The sequence below is a fragment of the Betta splendens genome, chromosome 2 (genome assembly GCF_900634795.4).
Source record: "Betta splendens chromosome 2, fBetSpl5.4, whole genome shotgun sequence".
Classification (NCBI taxonomy): Eukaryota; Metazoa; Chordata; class Actinopteri; order Anabantiformes; family Osphronemidae; genus Betta; species Betta splendens.
In genome coordinates, this window is record NC_040882.2 from 16,533,519 (window position 1) to 16,560,838 (window position 27,320).

The 27,320-nt window shown below is 45.6% G+C and overlaps 2 protein-coding genes across 3 annotated transcripts in view; one reads left to right on the forward strand and one right to left on the reverse strand.

Moving 5' to 3' along the window:
• Window positions 1–27,320, forward strand: part of adam19a (ADAM metallopeptidase domain 19a) — an 89,571-nt gene that overhangs the window by 37,026 nt on the left and 25,225 nt on the right. Inside the window, exons 3-4 of the mRNA XM_029175503.3 lie at window positions 11,638–11,714; window positions 24,883–24,961. Of these exons, the coding sequence (XP_029031336.1) occupies window positions 11,638–11,714; window positions 24,883–24,961 (156 nt within the window). The remainder of the gene's footprint in view (window positions 1–11,637; window positions 11,715–24,882; window positions 24,962–27,320) is intronic.
• Window positions 2–27,320, reverse strand: part of LOC114870628 (natterin-3-like) — a 32,364-nt gene continuing 5,045 nt past the window's right edge. The window contains exons 1-3 of one of the 2 annotated variants that reach the window (XM_055503720.1): window positions 7,926–7,991; window positions 1,606–1,681; window positions 2–1,427 (exon numbers count right to left, since the gene is read on the reverse strand). In XM_055503720.1, the coding sequence (XP_055359695.1) occupies window positions 310–1,427; window positions 1,606–1,681; window positions 7,926–7,940 (1,209 nt within the window). In that variant the 5' untranslated portion in view covers window positions 7,941–7,991 and the 3' untranslated portion in view covers window positions 2–309. Of the gene's footprint in view, window positions 1,428–1,605; window positions 1,682–7,925; window positions 7,992–27,320 lie in introns of those variants that run through there. The other variant, XM_029175518.3, reaches the window with a different exon arrangement.

Consider the following 27,320-nt stretch of genomic DNA (forward strand, 5'->3'; position numbering starts at 1 on the left):
ATTTCTTTTCTATTAATGATCTACAGGTTAAATTTACTCCTACAAACATGAATTAATCTAAATGTTGGTTTTAACACATCTCTTTGTTTACAAGTCGTGGCACCTTTTCATCCTTTGGCTTCAGGCTGCTGTGATGCTTGTTATTTTTAATTTGATTCAGATTACATTACATTTATAACACAAACTAAGGAAATGCTTCTTCTTGTGTCCTGACAGAACGACTTAACTGTTTTGAAGAGCATAAATGTGAGAGAAGCTTGATTAGCTCTGTTCTGCTTCATTCAAAGGCTTGCGTTTAAGTATGAGAGGTCACTGACAGCCGACCTGCTTCTCAGGACAAGGCTTGTTGTCAGCTTTGAGTACACAGCGATCCAAAATAGTATGCACTTCTCCAAATTGGACTCCCTTGTAGGTTCCAGAGAAGGACGCCTCTCTGGTCTGTCCGTCGCGGTAGGTGCGTCTGAGTCGAGCCGTGTACGGGACCGTCACTTCACTCTTCCTGCCCACCATCCGGACAGTGCAGAAGTGGTTTGGTGGAACATCGTACGTAATAGAGACTAAATGATTGTTGGACTCAGTGTGAGTGGTCTCTTTGGTGAACTGGTAGGACACCTGCGTTCTCAGCTCAACACCTGTAGAGGCTAACATGGGAATTTCAGCTTCGAAGGAAATCTTAACTCCCATTTGGACAGAAAAGCTGTGCTCCCATCTTTGTGACTCTTGGGTTGTCTTGGAGAGGGTCATTGTCTTCAAAACTGACTGGCACAGATTGTTGCTGATGCTCAACGTGTCTATGGTCTTTTGAGGGAACTTGATGATTTTAGCCTGATCCATCTTGTACTTGACATCATAAATGTCCTCACTGACAACATCTTTGCTAAAGGTCAGGACCTGGTAGTCATTATACCAGTACTCTTTCTTGTGCCAAGGAAGGAAGAAGGCTTTCTCCTGTGGAACCACCTTCCCAAGCCCATACTTGTTCATCCCAACATATACATTTTTCTTGTCTGGACAGGTCAAGACTGAATGTTGAGGCACTGAGCCACGAGAGGCTTCCTTCCACTCCAAAATCTCAGTGTTTTGTTTGTTCACTAGGATTTCGAACTGGGAGGTTTCATGCCCAACCTCTTTATCGGAATAGTGGCAGAAAGGACCCTCGTCAGGCCGGTAGAAACCAGCATCACAGTCATGTTTACATACATAGTCGGTGCGTCCAACATATTTATTGTAGATTAAAACTGCTCCATTGGGAAGAGAACCACACCAAGTCTGCCATTCAAGGTTGGTTTGATCAATATTCACAAAGTGTGAGCAATTCTGCTTCTTGTAAGGCATACCATGATTTAGACTACGTGCAGCCCGTCTGCCTGGTCTGTTAGACCTGATTTCAGGAATCTTGTTCCCCAGACTTGGGTTCAGTGGGCGAACTGTGTGAGACAAAGGAAATAGGCAGAATTACACCATTACAGAGAACATGTTTGTTTTCATTACAAGACGAAGGTTCACTGTAGACAAAAGGATCAGCTGCCACCAAGCTCAGCCTCTTACTTGTTGCATTTGTTTCTTTTTACTTGGTCACTGTAAAATGACTTAAAGCAGCTTTACCCGATTCAGTGACTTTCTTGGAGCTTTCTAAGGGCAGAGTAGGCAGGGCCAACATCAGCATCACCAACAGCTTCATCTGCAGAGAAACACAATATATTTGTTTTAGCTTTCATCAGTGGCTCCACACTGGATCTACAGCACCTTCATCACAGGGAATGTGGGACTGTTGTTCGCGTCTAAGAATACAGCTCACTGGGCCAGGACTAAAAAAGTCCCCTCGGCAGCAGAATCGGGCTCAAGATAGGTGGCCGTCTGACAACCGTGATCAAATGAGCCACCGTTCGCTTTTTTTGGTCAAATCGGACGCTACTACACTACACACACACACTTACTGTAGGTCACCAGAGCTTTTGTTTTGTTTTGTAAGGAACAAAATATTCAAGTCTCAAAAGTTCCCTTGTTTACACAAAGCATTTTTGGATGTGTGTTCCAGGCATGTGTGTTGTATAGCTAAGTTAAGTAGTATCAGTAAAAATGAAATTGCATGTAATTGTCTTAAAATAAGGCGGATTGAGGGAGGGAGAGTCAGAGACTAAAGAATTAACCAGATCAGGCAGTTACAGGTGTGACTGGATGATTGACACTCATATTTAAATAGAAACTTACAGTATGACTCCATTGTTTATTAAAATGATACATGCAAGTAAATCACATTGGGAGGTTCCTAGAGTAAATTTTTATCATTCAGTGAAAAGTGATTGCAGATATTCTTCCTAGAATCTTTAGAGATAAAGATTCATACCATGTACGTGTGTCGGAACTCAATAGCAACAGACATCAGGCCCTCTCCATGTTCTGAAAGTGGATGGTGGCAGTGCTGCAGGCATCAAGGTTTTGCATGCATTGAACAGATTATTGATTAACAGGACAACTGTATTTAAGTTGAGCAAGCATATCAGTATATCAGCTGATATATGGCAGATGTGATGTATACGTGACTCTGATCAACCTATTTGAATCTTGGTTAATCATCATCACGTCTTGGTAAAGTTGTCGCTAGGTGAAAATAGGGTTGATACGTAGGTCATAGTAAATTCAGTAACCAGAATCCAACGTTGAATCCAAACTAGAAAAACGTACGTTTGCCAAGTTTAAAATTGGTGTTAGGTTGAAGTAAGCTTGACCTCAATCCAGGCGTCAAGAACAGATCAACATTTGTGGTTCTCGCTCAAACGTTGAATCTGTCTTAAAAAGCGTGTCCCAAAATTCTTTAGTTTTGTTGATGTTGGAAACAAAAAGCTCACTGTAAGACACCAAGGCGCCACAGACTTTTATAGCCCAACCTGTATGCAGCATGATGGGGTGAAGGAAGGAATGTGGCTCTTTCATTATTTTGAAAGGACACTATTGTTAACCCTTTTAAAGTCATTTGTGTCATAGTCGATGCGCAACTTTCTAAACAAAATCTCCCTGAATTTATCTATATTTCCTAAACAAAAAAAAAAAATTTACACACACACACACACACATATGATGTGTGTGTGTGTGTATATATATATATATATATATATATATATATATATATATATATATATATATATATATATATATATATATATATATACACAGTGAGTTTAATGTGTTACCTTTCTGTGTTCTGGGGATTCCTCCTCCGGGTGGAAAGAGCAGGCGCCACCTAAGCAGGGCTTACATACCACGACCAAGAAGCGGAGGAGGCCAACTGCGCGTGCCTGGAGGGGGAATCTGCCGCTTATGATTTCATTATTAGGCTTATGTTGGGGATTTGCTTAATGGGAGTTACTTAAGTTGTTACGTTGTTTATTGTGTAAATATTATTCATGTTTAATCTTGTATTTGTATCTAGTTTAGCGGTTGAGGTTGATTGGCGGTTTATTTCTGTTACCTTCTTTGAGCTGTACGCTAGCCTGTGTCTTTATAAACCCCTGGTTTGTGTGACATGGAGGTCAGTTAGGTTGAGTTTAAGTGATAGTTGCTGTCTGTTTAGTTGACCTCAATTTAAGTTAAAGGGCCCGTTTAGAACTGTTATTTAGGTTGAATTTTGTGACCCTGGAGTTGTAGTATTGTTAATCTGTTAATCTTGAGTACTTGTTAATAAATTATATTTTTTGTTGGATTCATTCCTGGGTTCCTAAGACTTACTGCGCGGTCCCTCACAATATATATAAACACACACACACTCTATTCTCACCCTCTGCGGGTGGTCTCATCCACTTTCCAAGCTCGGGTCCTCTACCAGAGGCCAGGGAGCTTGAGGGTTCTGCGCAGTATCCTTGCTGTTCCTAGGACTGCACTTTTCTGGACTGAGATTTCGGATGTTTTTCCAGGGATCTGTTGTAGCCACTCCTCCAGTTTGGGGGTCACAGCCCCTAGTGCTCCGATCACCACAGGCAACACTGTGGCCTTCACCTTCCAAGCCTTCTCCAGTTCTTCTCTGAGCCCTTGGTATTTCTCTAGTTTCTCATGTTCCTTTTTCCTGATGTTGCCATCGCTTGGTATTGCCACATCCACCACTACGGCTTTCCTCTGCTCTTTGTCCACCACCACAATGTCTGGTTGGTTCGCCATTACCATTCTGTCAGTCTGGATCTGGAAGTCCCACAGGATCTTGGCTCGCTCGTTCTCTACCACCTTGGGAGGTGTTTCCCACTTTGACCTTGGGGTTTCCAGTCCATACTCCGCGCAGATGTTCCTGTATACTATGCCAGCCACTTGGTTATGGCGTTCCATGTATGCTTTGCCTGCCAGCATCTTACACCCTGCAGTTATGTGCTGGACCGTCTCTGGGGCCTCTTTGCACAGTCTACACCTTGGGTCTTGTCTGGTGTGGTAGATCTGGGCCTCTATGGCTCTGGTGCTCAGGGCCTGCTCCTGTGCGGCCAGGATGAGTGCCTCTGTGCTGTCCTTCAGCCCAGCCCTTTCAAGCCATTGGTAGGATTTGTTGAGATCAGCCACTTCAGTTATGTTCCGGTGGTACATCCCATGTAAGGGCTTGTCCTCCCATGATGGTCCCTCTTCCAGCATCTCATCCTCTGTTCTCCACTGCCTGAGACATTCACTCAGCACGTCATCTGTCGGGGCCTTATCCTTGATGTACTTATGGATCTTGGATGTTTCATCCTGGATAGTGGCTCTTACGCTCACTAGTCCTCGGCCTCCTTCCTTGCGGCTAGCGTACAGTCTCAGGGTGCTGGATTTGGGGTGGAACCCTCCATGCATGGTGAGGAGCTTTCGTGTCTTAACATCTGTGGTCTGTACCTCTTCCTTTGGCCACCTTATTATTCCCGCATGGTATCTGATCACTGGCAGGGCGTAGCTGTTTATTGCCTGGGATTTGTTCTTGCCAGATTTCTCAGACAAAATCACATTAATATCTCTGAATTAATCTATATTTCCTAAATGTTATTGGATATGTTATCTGTTTTTGTATCACAACTTAACATTGTTATGAGCAGAAATGTACCAAAAACACCCAAAAATTTATTTACAACTGAGTTGCATGTTTGACTTGGTAAGTTTTCACGCCGTATACCCTTCCTGACGCAACCCCTCTCTGAGGGGATTGAACACGCAACCTGGATTTATACTGTAGCATATGTAATAAGTAAAATACTATGACAAAATGTGAAAGTAAATTCATGTCATTTTCTATCTTATCTTCTTCTAATTTCAAGCTGACACTTTAAAAAAGCTCCTAGTGTCTGTGACCTTGTTCAAAGTTACTCCTATAAATTCGAATTACATAAATTGGTGCTTTTATTTTAAAAGAAAATAGAAGAAAGGTGTGCCAATAATTGCTACACTGTAATGTAGTCATAAAAATAACCAGTCAAAAACAGAAACATTACTAACAAAGAGTTTAATTGGTGCCTTTATTTTGAAAGAATTTGAGATAAGTGTGTATTGGGTAATTACTGACTGTAAAATAGTCTTATTACCCTCCTGAGACCCAGCCTATACATTTGTGTCCCCTGTGGTGGACATTGGTTTTTAGTCTATAACTTTGGACTCATTTGAGCTACCCTACTACAGTAAGTCCTGGTGAGCTCCTTGGAGAACATCCTGGTCTTTCCAATGCTATCTCACATGTTTGGGTGGGATGAGAGGAACTTTGTTTTTTAATGCTGAGACAAAATGGAGGCAGCAGCAAAATGTATCAGCTAGGAAAAGAGTCAAATATTGTTAAGATGTTGTTATTTTACTATAACAATCTTGTATTTCCTTGTTCATGAACATGTCAGGAATTATAAACTGGAGTCAAATGTCAGTTAAACATTTTGCTAGGAAAAAAAATAGCCAATGAATGTCAACTGTAAAAGAAATTAGAACAATTTAGATGGGTTGGCTAATGGCTAACTAGCTAGCTCAATAGATAAATAGATTTATGCATACATAAGATACTGTATTTTGATATCCAAGCATCATTGCAATTTTACAGTAAATTTGTTCTGTTGTCCATCACAGTGGACACGTTGTATGTCTAGAATAAATATATTTTTATATTTCTATAAAATCTGGAATTTTAAGTTGTTGTTTTAAGTCCAAAGAGGCAGGAAATTAAAAAAAATTAAATTAACAAGATACGATTTTTCTTTGGTTCTCAGGACGTTACTTAGTCATAAATGACCAGTCAAAGCTAAAAATATGGATTGGTCCTTTTTATTTAGAAAGATTTTGAAGAAACTGTGGGCTTAATTACTAAACAATCAAACAGTGTATTAAACTTATTAGTAATATGTATAAAGCTGCTTTTGACACTGAGCATCAGGAGTTTGACCTGTCAATCAAACTGACACTGAGCTCAGTCACTGATATACTGCAGTTGCACTGCACATGAAAACCGTTCTCCTAAGACAGGAACCTCCACAGATCAGCTCAGTCAGTTGTAGTGAAGCTGAATTGCACCCCTGCTAAAAAAGGCTTATTACAGCAACAAACATAATAGATTTAATAGGTAACTTATCTTCAAAATGTAAGTCCTTTTTTTTGTGGCAGATACAGACTAAAGTATAACTCTGATGGCTTAGACAGGCACATCATTAGAAAGAAGACAAATGTGACTACCTAGTGCAAAAATTATATTGAGTAAAAATTGTGGCTGTGGTGGCCATTATAAAACAAATACAATAAAAAAAGTTGAATAACGTTAAAAACTGTAAACATGAAACGTTATAGCCAGAAGTTGAACAGCGTTTCAGTGTTGAGAAGTAGATAGCGTCCGAAAAACAGGGTAAAACCAGAATAATAAAGAAAAAAGAGGATCTCAATAGTGGCTGTTGCTCTCCCACTAATTACAGTGGCTCTATGTATCAGCCACTGCTGCCTTTTAGCCGATGATACAGATGCTTGAATCCAATCCAGTCGACTCCCTCGTCAGCGTCTCTCCATCCACCTCCGCCGGAGTCTCGGGACCTGATTGCCTCTTCTCGTCCCCATCCACTCACACCTTTCCAGACCCTTTTCCACACGGCTTGACGGATCGGGAGAAATTGCATAGGAGACGACGGCAGCACCTTTAACGATTTTATGGCCTAGTTTCACAGCGATAAGAAAAACCGGTGACTGTTCCTCAGTCAGAGCTTCCTTCTGCAAACGTGTTTACGTCCACGTACGGCGTCGGCAGTAGGCAGATACGTGTTGAAGCCTTTAAGGGATGGGCCTTCAGATGAGTGTCAGGCTTAGGACCAGCCGGCGTGTCTCGCCTTCTCACGTGGACCTTTGTTGGTTTAATAGGAACGTTCCAAAGAACGGGACAAATTCGCTTCATGTCTCAGGTTCAGTCAGCTGTGAGGAATCTTCTTTGCAAACGAAAATGATGAAACTTTAAGAAACTCCCCACCGCTTTCATTGTGCCATCGCATCCAATGTCACTGTTATTCATAGAAGGAAGAAATTAGATCCCAAGTCACCAGCAACGGCAGCGGGGAAGCTGTGCTCCCCTTTAATGTGTCGGTGCTTTGGACCCGACTGACAGTAAATCAAAGTCGAACAGAACCTAATGCTAATAAATTATTATTGTATTTATTGAGCCCATTCGTGGTTTTACTTTATACTTTTACTACAATCCCTTTACCTGACGGGTTGTGTGGTAGCGGATGACATTGAGTCGTAACAGCTTCTCCAGCTGTGTTGATCTCTTCCACACTTCCAGCCTCGGAGCAAATGCAGCTAATGATTCATTTTGTTCAACCTTGTTTCTCACAGAGTTTCTCATTTAAAGGTTCTTTTGAATGAGATTCTGAACCTTGTTTTACCTTTTTTTCCATCTGTGTTCAAGTCCTGATTAGTTTCTGGTTCCAGGTAAATTCCACTCTCATGAAGTTAGAGCCATCTTTACTTACAGTGTGTAGTTCCATTACCAGCTGTTCCCACCAGACAAAGGTAATGCTGACAAATAGCTGGTGAAAAGCTTCAAGTTTTTTCCTGCAGCTTTCAGGAAGGAACTAATTTCTCTCCCCTCGTTGGGTTTTGTAACTTCTCCATTTTACTGCTGACTTGAAGCATTCACAGTGTCTAATATTAAAAAAACAACTCAGGAAACAAACACAGGCGCAGACTTACGAGAATGAGAAAACCGCTGACAGCATGGTTTCACAGTTTACAGGCCCACCTGTAGTTTCAGGTCGGAGGAAGTGAGCTGCTGCTTCACTGCACCTGGTGGGTTTGTGCACGCTCGCCCTTTCACGTGATCACATCCACATTTGACTCTTTCAGAATAATGGTAATGTGAGCATTGAAAGAAAGGAGGAAGAGACAAAGGGAATGCCAGGGTCCACAGCTCTCAGGTCCTTCTGTGGACATTACAGTCACAATGAAGGACGCGGGTGAGCGAACAGAGCTAAACCCGTGACCTGTCGCTCACTGTGAGCTGCCTGGCATCATGTGATGTGTGAGATTAGCTTTAATGGAGCGTAATTATTGTCAGCGTGGCAGCCCACAGTCACAGCAAAGATCCGGGTGTTTACTGTTCAGAACCCTGTACGACGGAGGGAAGGGACCTCTCATCCCAGTCTTCGCTCTCACATGAGACGGGTATTGATCCGTCTAATGAACCCCCCTCTGGCACACGTCTCGCTAGAGAACAGAGTGAGTCCACACCTGGAGCGGCGTCTGATGTGAGCGCGTCCCTCTGCAGCCGTGGATAAACATCACGGCGCAGCTGAACTTCTTCTGGCTCCTTCTCCTTCCGCCCAATTTGTCTTTTCCTCTCGTTGTCTCACGTTCTGTCTGTTTTTATCGCCAGCGTCTGAGGATTTTTCCAACTTTGCAGCCAGTGATTTCTTTCTCTCTTCCGCGTAATCAGCCGAGCACATTTTTCACATCTCGCCCGCCAGAATATGGAAAACCCCCCCCAAAAATGTAAATCCTTTCACTGAGGCATCATCAGACGTGTCACTACACACAGTTTAAATATGTGATACAGATTTGCAGTATACATTTATTTGCTGTTTAAGCCAGTGGGGCTGCAGGATGGAGATTAAAGCGGTGCAGCCATAACCTTGAGAAATGTGCTGTGGCGCCGGCGTCTGCTGTGAAGGATTGACAAACGCAGCTGAGGGAATGCGAGGATTTGGAAACTGTTTGATCAGTCAATTTGAAGATGCCACACAACAAACACAGTGAGTCTGAAGCAATCATTTTGAAGCACTGACCTTAAGAACATAGCCTGGAGATACAGTGAAGTGGAAAAGGAAGTGGAGATTTTCAAAGGAAAACTTTTTGGTCGGCCGGTGTTTTGGGCCGGTGGGAAGTCATACAGTCAATAAGATCGGATCGGGGCCTTTTTAGCCTCTGCTACTGGGAATCTGCAGCAGGTCACAACCGTACAGTGTCTCTGTGTGGATCCCATCGAAAGCAGCAAACTGAATTGTTGTTTGAAGCGCTGGACCAACATGAGTCAGAGCTCTGATTAGATTTTTGAGCGTTTTCAGACGCAGTCGACCCTCGTTCTGTTGTTAGAGAGGAGTTTGGAGTTTCTACTGCTGCCTTTTAAGAGCTTTTCAAACAGAGAGGTGTTTCTAACGTGTTCAAAGACAGAGTGCAAATCATGCTGAACTATCGCCGCATCCCAACACTTCACACTTTTCCCCTTGCTGCATGTAAACTCTCCGGGCTGAGAGACGCTCGCTCCCTTTTCACGCCTCCCGCCGCGGTCGCCGGCCCCCGCGCCCGGCGCCGTGACCAGTCGCGGTCCTTCAGCTGAAACCGGAGACGCTTCACAAGCAAACAGCTGAAAATGAAGCAAGCTGGGCCGGCATCTGCTCGGCAGCTTGATATGGGAGTCACGCAGTGGAATGGGAAGGAACGGACCTGAATTCACAATAGCTGGTTTTGTTTGTAGCTTTGCTCATAGACTGGAGGTAAATAGAAACTTCAGCGCAGATAAGAGCCGAGAGATGAAAGGGAGCATCTCACTTCATCCTCCCTGATTGTTTTATCCTAATTTTTCTCTCCACTCGGACATCAATAAAAGTGCATGAGGGATTTACCTTGTTCTTTATTCCTCTGGCTGTTTGAAACTACCCATTTATCAAAGTACATACAGTGCTGTTGTTGTTGTTGATGTACAGCAACAGGGATGTTGGTATAAATGATACATCACACACTTTCTACATACATACAATACAAATCTGCATAATCCTGGAATCTGGGTGGGTGTTGACAGGATTTTACCCCAGTGTCTGTGTAAAATTCCTGAGGCAGGTGAGTGTTATACTGTGTATATTATCGATATACTCAACATATTAATAATAGATTTACCTGGGTAAGGGTTTTGTGTTGTTAGCCTTGGTGCTAATGCTGTGGAGTGCCGGAGTCTATGCCTACATTCATTCTGGTTTCACTTTCAAACTCGCGACAGCACATTTGCTCTTGAATTCCTGTGGCCTCAAGTCCAAATGCGCTACTGTGCCGTTCGAATGCACAAACAGATAAATCTGATCCCCTTCGTGGAAGACGAGCAAAGCGATGGTTTAGGCGCAAAACAGCATGAGCAAGACCCATAATGTGTCTTAACTTAGACGGAGCTGAGAAGCAGAGAGCAGGAGGAAGGAGTGAGCGATAACGCTGTTCACTGCAGATGCTGCTGGTGTCCGATCACCCGGTGTCAAACTCAGTCTGCACGCGCAGCTGAGGTCACTTATTGTTGATGTTCAAACATTTGACCGGCCCTGACTTGTATTGGTAAGAATGTCAAACTCTTAAAAAACAAATCAAATTGTGCTCTAACGTGTGTACAGAAACGAAGCATGAACCGTTTCCCCCGTGGGGATTCTTAGCGATATGAGCTTAAAGAGGTGTTTACAGCCTAAATGTGCAATTTAAAATATGACACCTCATTATTTTAGAGTCGGTGTTAGTCAGCTGTAAAACAAATAAATGCCAGCAATTTAAACACACACTGTTAATGGTGGATCTTACTGATTTTCTTTATTTTATTTCAGTCGATGTTAGTTTGTGTTAGAATAGCAGTATTTTAGTGAATCGTAGTATTTTTAGGAATGTTTTCCTCTTGTATGCATTCTAAGACACTACTGACAGTTAAGGTCTGACCTCTGACCCCTACAGTGGCATCAAATCCACCTCCTTATAGGTCTGAACTGTACCTGGACCTACTGTAGTTGGAATTTCAAGGAACTGAAAAAGCTAAATGTTTTGCATTAATCGTGTTTTTAACAGTCAACAAACAACTTGAATTGTGGCATGTGCTCCTGGTTCATGACTTTACTGCCTGGATGAGCTAACGCCTCCTTCACACACACATCACATGAAACAAGGCATAAGGTGCGGTTGGAATGAAGTGCACCATCATTCTACTTGAGGAGGACATATCTGATTGCCAGTTGGTTGTGATATGGTATTTTCTAACACAGGCTGTTTACTGGTTATTGACGCTGACTCAGCCTGTTTTTTAACCACCGCTCTGTGACTTGTTGAGTGTGTCACCTGCGGGGTGAACACTACAGAAGAACCAGGTTGATGCTGTTAAAGTGACTTTCTGGTGACTGGCTCTGCTGCGGTGACCTGACCTGATTTCTCCTTTTAACTCGGCAGGACTCGCACCCAGTCAGAGGGGACATCGTGCTCACATCCAGCGACCTCCAGCTGCAGCTACGGGTCGAACGTAATCAGTGAGTATTTCTTCACTAACACGTCTGGCAGCCTCCTTTGTCTTTTATCTGAGATTGGCAGAATAGATAGGGAGCCTGAGAATGTTGATAGAAGCGACTATAGCGGGAGATAACACAAACCTCCACCTCCTCTGTTAAATGAAAGTTAAAGCTGATGTCCTGATTCCCATCCTCGTTCCACTGGACAGTTGCCAACACAGGTGAGTTTAGTCGATGGTTCCATCCAATGTCATCTGACATCATTAAGCCTTATCTTTGGCTGGACCTAGATTCTGCTCATTAATTTAAAATCCGGGACATCTCATCTCAGCGTCTCATTTTTTTTAATGACCGTTTTTAAAATATGTAAACTAATTCCAAATTAATAAAAATTAATTTCACTGAAATTGAAATATTAAATAAAATCATATCTAAATACAGAACATGAAGTATAAACTCATAAAAAGATGTCAGGCCAAAAAAATGTACTTTTATTATGCAGTTGATTAGGATAAATTCACTCATGATAAAAAAAACAAACAGTCTCAGTTTCACTGGGTTCAGTCTGACAGCATCATGTTTCCAGCTTATTTAATGGACACTATTTTTAAATGTTGACCGAATACTTAAAAATAAATAACTGAACTGAAAAACTGAATTCAAACCACAAACATGTTCAAATAGTCAGAGCAGTGTTGGCTCATCCGGCATGAAGCTCGTAGCATCATTAGTGTTAAATATGGCTCCAGGCGCTAGTGCTGTCAGGTGGTTACCTCATAAACGAAGCACATTCTGCACCAATAGGCTGCGTATGCAATGTTTATTAACGAAATCACTTCCCATGTGTGAGATGTATATTTTACACATTCAGTAGTTTAACAATTTTTACTTCTGTTGTTTGGAATCTGATGAAAGCTGTGTTTTTTATAATACTTGTTACGTTATTGATTGATTGATTGAACTTTTCTTTTTTGAACCTGTCTTTGCTGTGCGTGTAAACCACACCTTCCCATTAGTAACCACGGCGACTGTGTTGTTTTCAAAGATGTGTGACTGGAAGCTTTTAAGTCAATGTACTTCTTTCCAACAGCTTTAGGGCCTTTGTCTTGGCCCTTTGTAGTATAAAGTACACGCAAACACTGCAAACCTACAGAGTTGGCATTGAAGCTCAAGGCCTGTGGGTTTGTAAAAAGGTGTTTGCTAGCAAGTAAATAGCTGAGGCTGCATTTTTCACTCTTCCATGGAAAAGGGATGTGAAATTAGCAGTGACAACATGATATTAACTTCTGGGAACGGGCACATGTTCCTAGAAGGGTTCAGTTACTGTACATCACAATCGGCCATCTTAGAGAAGTAAAACCACAGTAAGACAATAATCCAAACCCTGATGGAAGATGACATGAGCGTGTTCATAAAGCCTCGGTATCTGGCTTCCTGGGAGGCACCGCCGGTCCTTATCTGTGGCGCTAATAAGGGCAGATAAGAGCTGCCGAACGACGTGAGAGCATCCGCGACGCCGCGGACCAATGCCGGGGAGTTCGGTTGCTTGGAAACGCACTGATGACTTAGGAGTAAGAGGAGACAAAGGGAGGAAGCGACACAGACGGTGATGAAGCAGGACGCCCTGAGACAGAGGCGGCGTACGTGAAGCAGGCGGTGATGAATGAAGCGTGTGCAGACGGTACAATGAGTGTGGGCCAGAGAGTCACAGCCAGACGCCGTGTTCGTTTTAACCCGAGCAGTCATACGCACACACGCACTCGGTCTGGGCCGGCGAATGTAGGTTAGAGAAACAGGGCACGCTGCTCTTTGGGAGGAGGAGTCACTGGGAACTGCGTCTCTTCTATCCGGTGGGCAACTTCCACTGGGACCGGGCTGGAACGCGTCCAGATCCAGATCATGACGACGAAATGAGAGGAGCATTTGCTTGTTGCATCAGATCAGCTGGAAAAAAAAAGTGCTCTGTTATTGCTGTATTATCGAGGCAGCGGGCGCCTGATTCTAAAGTGTTATGTTCCCACAGCAAAGCAAAATGACTAGAAGAGGGAGAAAGCGTCTCTCTGGGGCCGGATCTAAATGATTATCTGGGAAGTGCATCTCCAAACGGTGACTCCTTCACTTCCAGTAGTTTAAAGAGACAAGAGGGAGGAGGAGGAGGGAGAGAGCTGGAATGAGAATGAGCCGGGTCTGACCTGCAGATCCTGAGAATAGATTGAGTGTTGGAGCGGGGGAAGCCTGTGTGTGCACGTCTGCGAGCGAGTGTGTGTCGAGCAACGAACGGAATGCCAGCAGATGCGAAGCTGGACATGCCTGTGCCCGATGAGATACCAGAGTGTGTGTGTGTGTGTGTGTGTGTGTGTGTGTGTGTGTGTGTGTGTGTGTGTGTGTGTGTGTGTGTGTGTGTGTGTGTGTGTGTGTAGAGGCTTCTGACGTGCTGCAGCCTACGTGAGGTCAAAAGGTCAGAGGAGTGTCTGTTTCAGCGCTGCAGCTGATGCTGATGCTGATGCTGATGCTGATGCTGATGCTGATGCTGATGCTGCTGCTGATGCTGTGTGTGATTAACTGGAACGGTCGCCTCCCTGCTTGTAGGACAGACTCTGACTGTGGCTCAGCTCTGTGGTACGTGTTTCAGTTGTTCCTCCTTATGTGAGTAAGGCTGGGAGAATAACTGTCAGGGCTAAGTAAGTGTAAACGCTGTAAGCAGCCACAGCCTAACAAGGTCAGGGCCAGAGGCAAATCCATGATGCTGTTTACTTGTAATGAATATAAGTTAACGGCTCCCTTTCAAATCACATCTCCAGGAAACCTAATGTACCTGAGACGCTCTACATTATGAGTAGTGCCACCAACTTCGCCAACTTTACTCAAGTTCAAGTTGAAGTGCTTTTAGAAATTGCCTCCTTAGGTGCAAACGTTCAAACACACAGCTCAAAGTATTCACTTTGAACTCATTTCAAAGTGGCGCAGAAGACTGATAACAAAAGTACTGCAACTAAATAATTAATATGAAGCAAGTGACAAAAATGTGTGTTATTAAAAACAGCTGGTAAAAAAGAGCATGTTATTATGTAAAGCTGCCAGTAGTGTCACCAATCTATGCACTGGTACTCAATTTATAATAATACACCATAGTTATTATAAATATTATAAATATACAGCTCTGAACTAATTACAGCTGGTAAATAAGATAAAACGTTGCAGTAACAGTTTAATGCTAAATGATCGTTCATCACACGCAGAGTCAGCGCTTTAGTTTGAATATAGCGAGTTGTGCTGTTGTGAAGCAGGTGACTGACTGCGTTAGCCGCCGTTGCAGCTTCGCCCCGTGGCTCAAACAGTGATTATTTCTTAGAAAGCCGCGCTATGACGGAAGCTATTTCCCCGTCCCGTGGGAAATAATCTCATAACGGCGAAACTAATTCCTAAACAGAGAAAATGAAGCTGGCTTCTCGGGAAAAAATAAATAAATGAAAACATGTTCTGCTCAGAAATTGAGCTGGCACAGTTTCAATTACTGGCGGGAGAAACGCATCTTCACGTTAGCAGGTAAAGAAAACACTTGTTAACGGGGGAGGTAACACTGTTTACCCACATGCCCACGGTGTCTGTGAGCTGCTGCGCAGGCAAGAATGAGCAGGGTAATCATCACATGTTAAATATTAATAGTATGAAAACAATCGGCCATAGCGCTCGCTTCGTTTGCACTGGCTGCCGCGTCTCCTCGCAGCTCCGGGTGTCGGCGTTGCACTTCAAGACCACATTTAATTTTAATTGCAGATTTTCAGCGGAGGTTAGAAGATGAAGTCTAAGCTCTCTTTATGGTAATGAAAGCCTTGATTACACTGCCACCCTGGGATGATACGGAATGAAATGGGCAATGCATGCCGTGCATTGTGCATGATGATGAGGCGGAGCCTTAAGGCCGCGTGTAGTTGAGGTAAATGTATCACTGTGGACCTGACAAGCTGTTAATTAGGCCTCCACTCCTCCGAGAGTCCCACAAGTTCGGCGGGAGCGGCGCTTTCCTGGCAACGGCCTTTATTACCCCGGTTCCTTTATCGATTCTTCCCCAGGAACTAGTTTGTTTGAACTTGTCCGCCGCCCCGGAGTGCCTCCGCTTTATTAGCGATTAAAATCAATAACGAGCTTTGTTCCGTTAATCTGCGCTAATCCAGCGCCGCGCGTCGGCTCAGACGATGAGTGGCAGCCTCGCGCCGGCGCCGGCTGCTCCCGTCTCCGGTTTGGGAGGGAAAATCCCAAGAAAACCACTCCACGTTGGAGCGGCTTCATCTGGCAGGATGAAGGGGGTACGAGAGGAGGGGGCGGGGGGTGACATGTGAGTCAGGACCAGGAAATGAAGTGTCCTTCAAAGACTCTCTGGGGTGTGGGAAAGACGGAGACACTGCAGGGACTTATAGAGGCTCACAGGAAACTGAATAAACCTTCAGTGGAAGTTAGTGCTGGAGGTTAAGTAAGGATCTGGCAGGGGAAGAGGATGTAAAGCAGTCTGAGACAGAGAACAGGTGGTGGAGCCCGAGTCTGCCAGACCTGTATACCCTGCAGACTTAGCGGTGTTTCCAGTTTGGCGTGTGTTGAGGACGTCCTGTTGCAGCAGCTGTTGGAGCGTATTATGCGTGCAGCACTTCCTCCCTGACATCTGACTGTACAGCTCTGCTCACCGATGGCGGCGTTTCCCAAAGGCAGAAGAGCCTCGCGGCGTCCGTCCAACCGTGACCCGCTGGACCCGGACGGTCTGGAGTCTGGACCAGCCCCGCGGGCCTCCGGCCTCACGACCACGCGAGGCCACGCAGGTTCATGATGCAGACGGGTTCCAAGGTTTAGCGTGAGATTCGGCTCAAAGGTCCTTTTCAGACTCAACCACAGAACAGAGCAGGAAAGCAGAAAAAAAGGTGTTGTGTTGTGTGAAAGAAGTGTTGATGGGCTTGAGCGTGAACTTCCGGCTTCGCTCAGCTTGTGCTCTTTGTCACGGACGGACCTCGCTGAGGCATAAATCTACATATATTCACACAGCAGCATCAGAGGTACTCAGACCCTTTTACTTCCTACACACTGGTAGATGGACCGTGAGTCAAGCCAGTAATGTTTTCACATGCAGACAGGAGTCAGGTGTTCAGTGGGCTGACGGAGCAGCAGGTCTAACATCATACAAAAATAAATCACCGCGGTAACTAGTGCTTTAATTTACACAGAGCTTCAACCCACCATTATAAAGTGCTTTACAGCATTGCTACTGTATTGTTATATGAAGTATAATATGACAGCTACGCATTGAATTAGCTGCCAGCGGCTGCAGGCCTCTCTTTTTTGGGCCTGAACTCGCGTGTAGCTGCCCAGTCGCTGCTCCCTTGTGTTTTCCGCGGGAGCCATTAACCTTGATCCTGTGACGGGTCCTCAGGGAGCTGACAGCTCCCGTCACAGGCGGCAGACGGGCCACGGAGAGGCGCCGCAGCCAATTAGCGGTGGTGCGACACACGCGCGGAGGCTCCCGGCCGCTCCGGCGCGACCTTGGCGCGTCGGCAGGCCGCGGTTAGCGGTGAGGTGTGTTGCAGCGTGTTTGACCTGTGAAGAGTGTTGGGGCGTGTTTGACGGCCGGCGTCCCCCGTTGAGCGCTCGGTTGGAGGTGAACCTGAACCGTTGTGCGGCGGCCGCGAGCACTAGCGTTAGCGCAGACGTTAGCGCTAGTGCTACGACGCTGTGATTCGGCTGCTTTCTAACAACGCTGTTCAGTCTTCATCACAACAAGACACAGTGTGTTAAATTCAGCCCACAAATAAATATATTTTAACCATTACTCTGTCCCAATGTTATGATTACATTTTATTGATTTATTGAGGTCAGAGCAAAAGTTAACCCGGAGCAGTGGAGGCGTGACTCTTTTCAGCTGAAAGGATTATGACACACGTGGAGCAGGATGCAGCAGGAGGTGCTCGGCTTCGGAGGGGCCGCGTGCGCGATGCAGCCGCAGCGCCGCGCTGCATGTGGCTAGCGAGCTAGCGGCTAACAGGCCGAATCAGCTGCTCAGTATTCAGAGCGTCTACATCAGCGCGGTCCTCGGGGGGCGCCGATGTGTTGTGACAGTTGCCCAAACATGCCTGCAGATTCAGACTTTTACCAGCTTGTTTTGTGAGCAAACACCGCTCTAATAACCAGCAGCTCCCGGTTCCACAGTCTCAATGACTCATCACTCCTGTTTAGCGGCGGCCGTGCGTCGCGTTGGTTGCCGGGTCGCGTGCCGCTTCGTGGCCGCTCTTAGGCCCCAGACGCTCTCTCTGTTCTCCTGATGTCGCTGAGAGGCCCAGGGAGAGCGGCCTAATTGCATTAACCGCAACTCTCAGACTGATTTGTTGTTTCTCTCCTTCCTGAGACTATTAAATCAGCGTAACTCCACCGCGGGCCCCAGGAAACTGCAATTGCAATTAAAAGTATTTATGTTGTACAGACAGAGCAGCGGCGCTGGGAAACCACACCTGAACACGAGTTCCCTCTCTCTCAGCATCGTGCGCCGTGACGAGCGTCCCTTCAGACTCACGCAGTTCAGACATTACCGTGTACATCATGCGTCTTAGCTGAGCTGTAAACACTGTGTGGACCACAAAGACACAGAGACCCCATATTGGGCTGGGAGCTGTTCCAACTCCTCCATATCTGCTAAAAACTAGGCCTAACAGTCAACAACATGCTGGAGTGACTTCGGGTCCTTTGAACGACCTTGAATGGCCGAACCGAAGCTCAGGCTCAAACCCCATTAACTACTGCGGGGAGCCAGATTAACAACGACCTTTGAAATCATGTCTGATAATAAAACAAAAAGCTGCAGTCGGAACAGAGGTTTGGGGCAAGGACGCGTCTGAGCTCCAGGTAATTCAGGATTCATTTTAATGGCCCGGCCCGGCCCGGCCCGGCGCTGCACCTGCAGCACCTGGGTGCAAGAACAAATGGCCTCTGCACAACCTGACCTGAAAACTGCGACGAAGTCTGAGAGTCATCAACTAATAGATGAAAAAAGATGAGCTCCTCTTTACTAGTTCAATACGATCTAAAATAGCGCTTTAAAGTTCATAAAATATTCATTCTATAATGCAGCTTCTAACAACATATGTCACAGAGCGTGGAAGCAGCTCACAGCTCACCCACTCGCAGCGCCGCCAGGCATTTACCCAGACGCCGACCATTATTCTCAGCCGCGTATGGACGGCGCCGGCTCCTCGGCTCGTCCCACACAGGAGCGCGGGTCACCGCTGAGTCACCGGTACCGGCTGAAAGACAAGAGCCAACGCCGGCCCGTAATGAGTGAGAAAGCACGGGAGCGCCGGCGCGTCCTGCCTCTGCGTCAGGCCAGAATCCAGAGCCTCACATATTTCATTTGTCCGAGATGTTTATTTATTACGCTTGCCTATTTTAAGGCGGTGAATATATTATGAAAGTGCTTGTGAGCTAATAGCCAAAATATCCTGGAAGCTAAATCCTGTGTTCTATACTGTCAGGAGAACAGTTATGTGGCGCTAATAGGCACGCGTAGCAAGACACCACAGGGAGACAGGCCTTAATAATGGGCTGCGTGGTGCCTCGGCCCAATGGGCCTCCAAATGACTTCTGCTTTATAAAGTCAAAATGTTTAGAAATAATGGGCGTCTCTATGACGCCGTTTCAGAAATCCCTGCTGCCCCTCCTCATTCCACCATGCCTCAGGGCCAAACAGAGCGCGCGGGCCCGCTCCGTGAGCGCAGCCATAAAACCCGGGCGGCGCCGAGCGTTGCGAGACCCGGGCTGCACAGAAATCACGCTAACGTGCTTCGAGTGGTAGAGGGGAAAAATGGAAACGCTCCTTCACCTGAAGGAGGAGCTGGAGGAGGCGCGGGGCTCCAGCTCTGATCCTCTGCAGGACCGCACTCGTTAACACAAGGCACAATGTTACAAGGACGATTACTGCACATTGTTACTGTTTCATGGTAAAATGTGTGATAGACCAGTGCTCATCCACTGGGGGACAGACAGGTACAGGTGTTCCCCCGCGCCGTTTAAAACAGCAGCGAGCGTCCGAGACGCCTCCCTCACCTCCGGCTCCCTCCCCCGTTTGCCTTCATCGCCGGCAATCGCACAGGCAGCGTCTGCTCCCGCCCGCACGCTCCGTGTGATAAATAATGTAAGTAAGGGGGTTTAGAAGGCGTCCGTCTCCACCAGGAAGCAGCAGTGCGGATCACGGCGGTCAAGGTTTACAGCGCGAACAAAGGCAGCGACGAGCCTCTCGCTCTCTGTTTGCTTCTGCTGCTGCGCCTTGAATGCACTTTGAATTAGCTGTGGCAGAAATCCGCTGTACAGTGAAATAATCAAATATATTTATGCAGCTCACGGACCTTTTACATTCAACAACGTGTCGTGCAAATATGCCTGTTCACCGTGGGCGAAGCGAATCCCTCGCAGCCTCGTGAATGACGATCACAGTGAAGCGTCTACTATTCAATTAGCATTCAAATGAAACGTGTCCTCAGGTTTACAGGACCAATGTGATGCGAGCGTTGACACGTGGTTATCTCCACTTAGCGAAGGGTCTGAGTTCCAGAGATAAACAGCATAAGAAACATACTGTCTGAAACATCCAGCGTCCGCACTCGGGGAATTCATGCAAGAAAAGCACGTAAAGAAATGAGGCAGAGGTGTTACTACGTACACACGTGCTGTTTATACTCTTGCAATAGTAGTAATGTGAGGTTCTTTGTGTTTCATAGAAGCCTGTTCGGTCTCGATGGAGTGCAAATATTTCCTCTTCCACACAGTCACCGACAAACGCTGTACTACAACGCTCAGCCTTGTAGCGCTTGGATGTTTCTGTGTTTGAACGGAGAAAGGAGCGTCTCCTGCCTCCGCCCGCCGCCCGCTGACACCGGCTTCATAAACCTCCTCCGTTGCCGAGGCAGTGTCACGCCTTCGCCGCGCTGTCACACCTGCCGGAGAAGTAGGCCAACAAAACGCTGTAGAGCTGAGGCATTAAAGGACGCCGTCGCAACGCGCGAAGTCGGCTTGTGACGGGAAGAGGGGAGAACGCTCCCCAACTTTCAGTTCTTGCTCCTCTTGCGCTGCCTGATTCCAGGGCTGACTGGCAGCATCTGTTCCTCTTTGAGATTTGTGTTGTGATTCTGTGTGCTCCTAAATGTGCCCTCGCTGATAAATCTAACAGAAATTAAGCCTTTATATGGCAGCGTGTCTGAAAAGGTACTCGGGGAAGTAGATCTGATTTTAAACGTTCAGAGCGTTGTAGTGGGATGATTTGGAGGATGTGGTTAACTAGCGTGTCTCCATCCATTATGCTGCCTGCTGTGAAGCTGGAGCCGGGCCCAGCTGTAACCTGGTGCTGCCTGTTTAACATTCACGCCAGCCTCTCTGGGCGGACGACTTGTATTTAAGCTGGTTGAGATTACTTGTTGACACAGTTGGTCTAAGCTGCGGAGCGCAAGGTAAATTGGAGTCGGCGCTACCCGACAGATTTGCAGTTGCTGAACGCTACTGTCATTGCTGCGCGAGCCGCTAATCTGATGTGGACGGGGAAGGATGCTGATCCCTGCGCAGCGCTGTAATTGGGTCTAATGACTGTGCTGTTATTGAATGAACGTCCGGCTGCTGCTCCGCACTTCCTGCAGCTCGTCCGCCTCTGATTTGTGTTTACTTCTTCTACGAGAAAAACCATGGATCCTCGTGTTTTGTTCTCCCCTTTATGTTGGAACTTTGCGACTGGCAACCGCGAGCCGCCGCCTCACCAGCGGAGCTGCTGCTCCGTTGTCAGTCGAGTTTCGATACAGAGAGTCAGATTTGATCCCATGTTCCTGTTTCTCTTAGTCTCACAAAAACAGAATGAGCGAATAAGTGGGAGGCGGCTGTAGGAACACAGGACGCCGGGCTAAGAGCAGTGATAATCGATGTTCTCCGGGGCTTGTGATCTCCGTTGTCAGCAGCGAGGGTTTAACTGATCTTCATGCACGTTTCCCAGCGAACCACAGAATGTTTCCCAGAATATCGCGGTGGATGCTGTCGGCCTCAGTCTGCGGCCCCTCGAGAAACGGACGCGAGGCGCTCCGTCTTCGCCGAGACTGAAGGAGTCAAACACGAGCTCCAATTCCCTCCCGGTCGGACTTAAGTCGAGCTGCAGCCGAGACCCTTGTAGCCTTCAACGCGGCTCAGCGTTGTTGTTGATATCCCCTCAGGCAGCTCCATTTGAGAGCAACTATACCTCAAGCATTACAGAATTTAATATTCAGCGTGCGATAGTTCCAATCAGTGAGCACACTGCAGTAATGAAGAGGAGTCGTTCCCTGACTGACTGCTAGTCCCTGTTTTCCTATTAGTCCCGGCAGCCCGTCGGCGTGACTATCTCCGCACACAACAGAACGCTGTCAGGTGACGTGTTGGTGCAGACAGTCACAGTGCTGCTTGTGTTTGACCTGGTCTCCACCTGAGGTCTGCTGATGCTGGGATCCTGTTTATCTGGGAGCAGACAAAGGCGAGGCCTGTGCCCAGTTGAGACCTGACATCGGGGTGGATGTGCTGCAGCATCTGACTCCCCACCCATCCTGTCATTGTTGGGTGACCTTTATTAGCACTAGTCATGCTTGGTCAGCGTTATTATAAACATTATTTTTGCCAAAAACCGGATTTGTAACAGCAACAGCCTTACTGCTAAATATGGATTGTTATCATGATCTAATCTGGCTCTGGGTCGCCAATACAGCATTTATTAAGGTGTTTGGAACGATGACTATGAATGAATAATACAAATTTGAATCAACACGTAGTGATGCTCTAGAGTAAAACAGTCTGCTGTAAATATTTTAACGCACACTCCTCAGCATATTGTACCATTACATATGGAGCATCATCTTCTTCCCAACAGCTACAGCCACTACAATACCAAAGGAGCTTGAAGCTTAGGTATGAACACGCTGCAGACTCACACAGCCAATAAATAAAGGATGGCATCCATTCTCATTTTATGAGTGTGTAACCCAACCAAAACACTGACTGATTAATTTATTGATAGGACTGATAACGAGCAGCAATAATGGATTGTTTAAAACGAGACTCGAAATGAAATCACCATGGCAACAAGTGACTCAATTGTAGTAAAGGTACATAGTAAATGCGTACGTTTAAAGCAAATATTTAACAGTAGAGAACATAATGAAGTGGTTGAGTAACTGCTACCCTCGTTTCATTCGTCACACGTCTCACCTGTGCAGAACCCGCTTCTAAACCGTGTGGAAGCTAAGCAGAGTCCAGCTGATCATCCTCCCATGCTGCTCATTAGCGTGAATTACATCCCCGATCCGTTTCCCCCCCGCCTCAAAAAGAGCCTGTTATTTTTCATTCCTGGAAGCAACACGGCGCTTTGACCCCAGCTACAGTGCACTGTGAAGTGTCTCTGAGATTCTCTGGGAGAGAAAGAAAAGCTGTGTGTCTTGTGTGTAATTACCGTCACAGCGTAACGTACAGTAAACGCTGGCTTTCTGAGGTGAAGCTTTTCTTTTTCATGTTTATTTATTCAACATGATTTGAAAATTTGTCTGCAGTGTTTCTCCAAAATGGAGCATCGTAGGCACGACTTCCAGTATTTATTGTAGACTATGGTGAAGGTACAGTACAGAAGGGTCACCCTGGTTTCATTCACATGTACAGTAGTTTAAGCCTTAAAAGATCCCCTGGGAAAGACTCTTTGGACATTTGGACAGACATTTGGAGGCTGTGACCGTCCTGACAGCTGGAAAGATCTGCCGTGAAAAGCAATCAGTGTTTTCTTCCTTCTCCCTTTGATGAAAATGCTGTGTAAATACTTCCCTGAATACAATGAGCTGAATTTTACACACTAGTGTTTGTGGACCAGCTTCAATCAAATCACTTTCAGAGGACTGCCACGTAAGTCTTTTTACATAGCAGAGCAAATTGTCTGCAGTAAAAGGGGTGAGAAAACTGGATTATGTTCCATTACCATTCCCCTCAATGAATAATACAATAGGGCCCCCAGGACCAAATGGAGATTGGGCTCATCTTTTCATGTCCGTCTTCCATTTGCCTTTTTTGTGCTCAGGGATCTCCTGCCAATGTTTCCTGCCTGGTCAGTAATTCAGCCACTCACACTGGCTGAATAAGGCCAGACGCTCTCATGGTGCCACTGATTCATACAGTCCTGTACACTCGTAACGCTGCAGCGTTTGTCCAGGGACATCTCAGCCTTTGACAACTGGCTCCTTAAACCTGAAACATGACAAATGTCAGCTTTTTCACCTGCAGACTAAAATAAAGTCAGTGCATACTGTATTTATTTTTCAAGATCCAGAAATGTCAAACAAAGGCCTTTTTTAACAGAACACCAACAACTGTCTGGATAACAAAAATGTTTAGTTACACCAGACATAAATTTGCATGAGATAAGTAACTTACAGATGGTTCGGACTTGATACAATCACAGTGACGGCTTTTGGATATTTTTTCTCCGTCTCTTTTTGTTATCAAAGCCCAACTCTGTCAACATGAAAGACTCCAGTCTTGCTGAACCAACATTTAATTTGCAGGAGATTAGGCCTTTTGGCAATCAAGCTTGGCAATGTCAGAAAATGATACAGGCGATGTCAGCAAGCAAAGAAGGAACCTATGAATATCATTGAAGCTTTGTCTGACTTTGCAGTTTTTACAAAGCAGAGAGTCCATAGGCATGTTCAGTATAAGATAGAACAAGGTCCCAGACGCAAGGCGTCTGTTCTTAAAGCATTAGCATTAAAATACCATCTACTCCAGTCAATCTGTGTGAAATAATAAATGTGTAGTAGTAGCACAATGTGTAAGGTGCAGGAATAGAACTGTCCTCAGCTGGGTAATATTGCCGTTACACTACGTGAATTGACTATCGTCACAATTTTTTAAATAATACTTTTTTTAAATCAGTTAGTAAGTGTGCAATGATGTTCATATTGTGACTGCAGCATTCGCCGTCTAACAAGGTTGAACACTGCTGTTTACTGCAAGGTCTTCTCTGTTTCCAGCATGTGGTGTTGGAATTAAACGAGGAGAGAAAAGATGCTGAAAGTGGCTAAAAGCGAGTTCCTGGAATCTAATGGCATCATTAAAATGAAATCTTATTCTGTCAGTCCATAACCCCGCATCCCTTTGCTCTTTCTCTTCCCAGAGACCTTTTAAGTCCAGACTTTACGGAGACCTACTACACAGACGATGGGCTGCCAGTCACTGTGACCAACAACCATACTGTAAGTAAAAGGCAACCTTGAACCTAGCAGGGTTCAATTACAGTATGTTTAGGGCATACTGTAGCTGCTGAACCCAATTTCTTTAAAAGAATAATACTGCAGATCATATTTTAATTGGAAAAACCCAGAACGTTTTACACGCAGGTAAACAGGTAATTTTGTTGAGACACTGACTCCGCTGCTCTGTGCCACATTTCTTGCAACCAGATGGGAACTGTCACGAGGCCGCTGACGTACGCGATGCATTAGTTTTAAATCACGTGAAATGCTGCGAGCTGTGTCTCACAGGGGCATATGTGACAGGACGGGGAGCAGGTTGAAGGGGACGGAGTCGGGAGTGGATGATTCGACAAAAGGCCCATATGTGTTGCTCAAAGGATTCTTAACACAACCTCTTCGCGTGCGGTGTATGATGCAGTCACTTGAAGCTGAATTTCTCTCCTCTAGTGTGTATAAGCAGAAAATAACACCAGGTGCCGATCTTGTCCAATCTTCCAACCCTTTGACCCCAGGTGATGTGAGGTGATTCACCTTTGGCCTAGAGAAGGTCACCAGTGTCCCCTGTTTTTACACAAGACAGTGCGGCAGGAAATTAATTTTAATTTCTACAGGCTTACTGAGGGGTTTCTGCATATTTTTGTAGTTTAATCCTTCCTTTCTGTCAAAGACAGCAGCTATTTTTAATCTCAGTTTTGAAACGAAACTCAGACAGGCCCCTCAGAGTAAAATAAAAAGCAGAAACTAGCTTGTTGCTAGCAGAGAAGCTAGCTAAATTCTCAAGAAAATGCGTTAATGCAGAGCTCACAAGTGCAGATTCATTAGTGGCTTGATGTGTGGAAACTGGCACCAGTTTGTTTTGACCTTTCACTCGTACAGGTATTTCCATCTGCGATGAAAAGGCAGAATCAGCTGGTGCCACTTTTTGTTAACTCCTCTTCAGCTGATACGTTGTCTGTCGTCGTCTGGCTCTTTATTTCAAATGTAGATATATTGTTTTGTTTTGCTGCAGCAAGTAAATCTATTTCTGTGAAATAAATCTATTGCAAATTGGCCACATCAGTCAGCATCTTCAAACACATCGCAGGCAGTTTTAGCCTGTTTTATGTCTCGAGAACTAAGAAAATAATCAAAAAAATAGTTTATCAGCCTTAAAAAGGTCCATAGGCACCACAATATAATAAGCCAGTGTTTTGTTTTGCATTTAGGATTATCTGCCGTGATGCGGTTCATTAATACATCTACTTGAATTAGAGTGAGCTCCTGAACCCGTCGGTCCACAAGCTGTACTGTAGGTTCATGGTGATATACTTGAATTTTTTTGTTTTTCCCTTGTTCAGAACCTTTAGACGAAAGAACATCTTCAGTTCATTCAGATTCTGTCCAGCGTCACATTCTCCAAAGGCAGTTTCTTCATCAAACACGGTTCAGTAGCCTTTCGAAAGGTCAAGGGCAGAAGGTTGTGTGTGAAGTCTGTCCCACTTTAATCCACATTGTTCCCGTATTAGAAGTATGTGGCATTTAACTTAGACTTATGTTTCAGTGAAGTGGTTGGTGAGTGACCTTAGCAGCTGTCCTCCTAATTATACATGTACAGTAAGTGCAGATTTAATCAAAGCGCCACAGTCGGGCTGTTGGAGTTGAATGAGCCCACCACATTTAAACTGGTCCCACGCAGGATCCTGTACTCAGGCCTGTGTCTGGCAGCAGCTTTCTATATAGTCTGCCAACACAGACCCTTCCCATTCACCTGAAATGAGGGCTACTGGCCCAATCTCTTGGGCTGGCAGGGAGGATGCTCACCCACAATTGGTTTCTATGTTGGCTCTCACAGAGCTGCTGCCGCTCAAACGAACCAGCTCATTTCATGCTCTGATGACTTGACAGAGACTTTTAAAGAGTCAAAAACGGACACGCAGGCTTCATTCAACCCTCATGGTGCCAAATCACATTGGAGCATTAGCGCCCCTGTACGCCCGTGGGCACGGTTGCTTTACAAATCACCGAAGATGTGCAGACTTTGTACTTTTTCTTCCAACTTTGTGAGCTGTGAGGAACCAGCGGCGGCTCTGCCCAGCATCGCTTCTGGACAGGGAGGTGTGATGTTGGCACCTGGAATCCATCGGCGCTGCTCCTTCTACTGCTCCATGCTCCTATCTGCCGTCTTTCCAGTTCTTCTTTGCCTAATAATGACAGTCTGTACATGAGCCACACAGCTGCACATCATGCTCGAGGATCATCATCCTCCAGGAGTCAGACTAACTGTCATGGCAACTGGTTCACAGACAGGAATGAACATTATGTACTGAGCACTTTAGGGAAGGACTAATGTACACATTGACACATTTAGACTTTAAATATC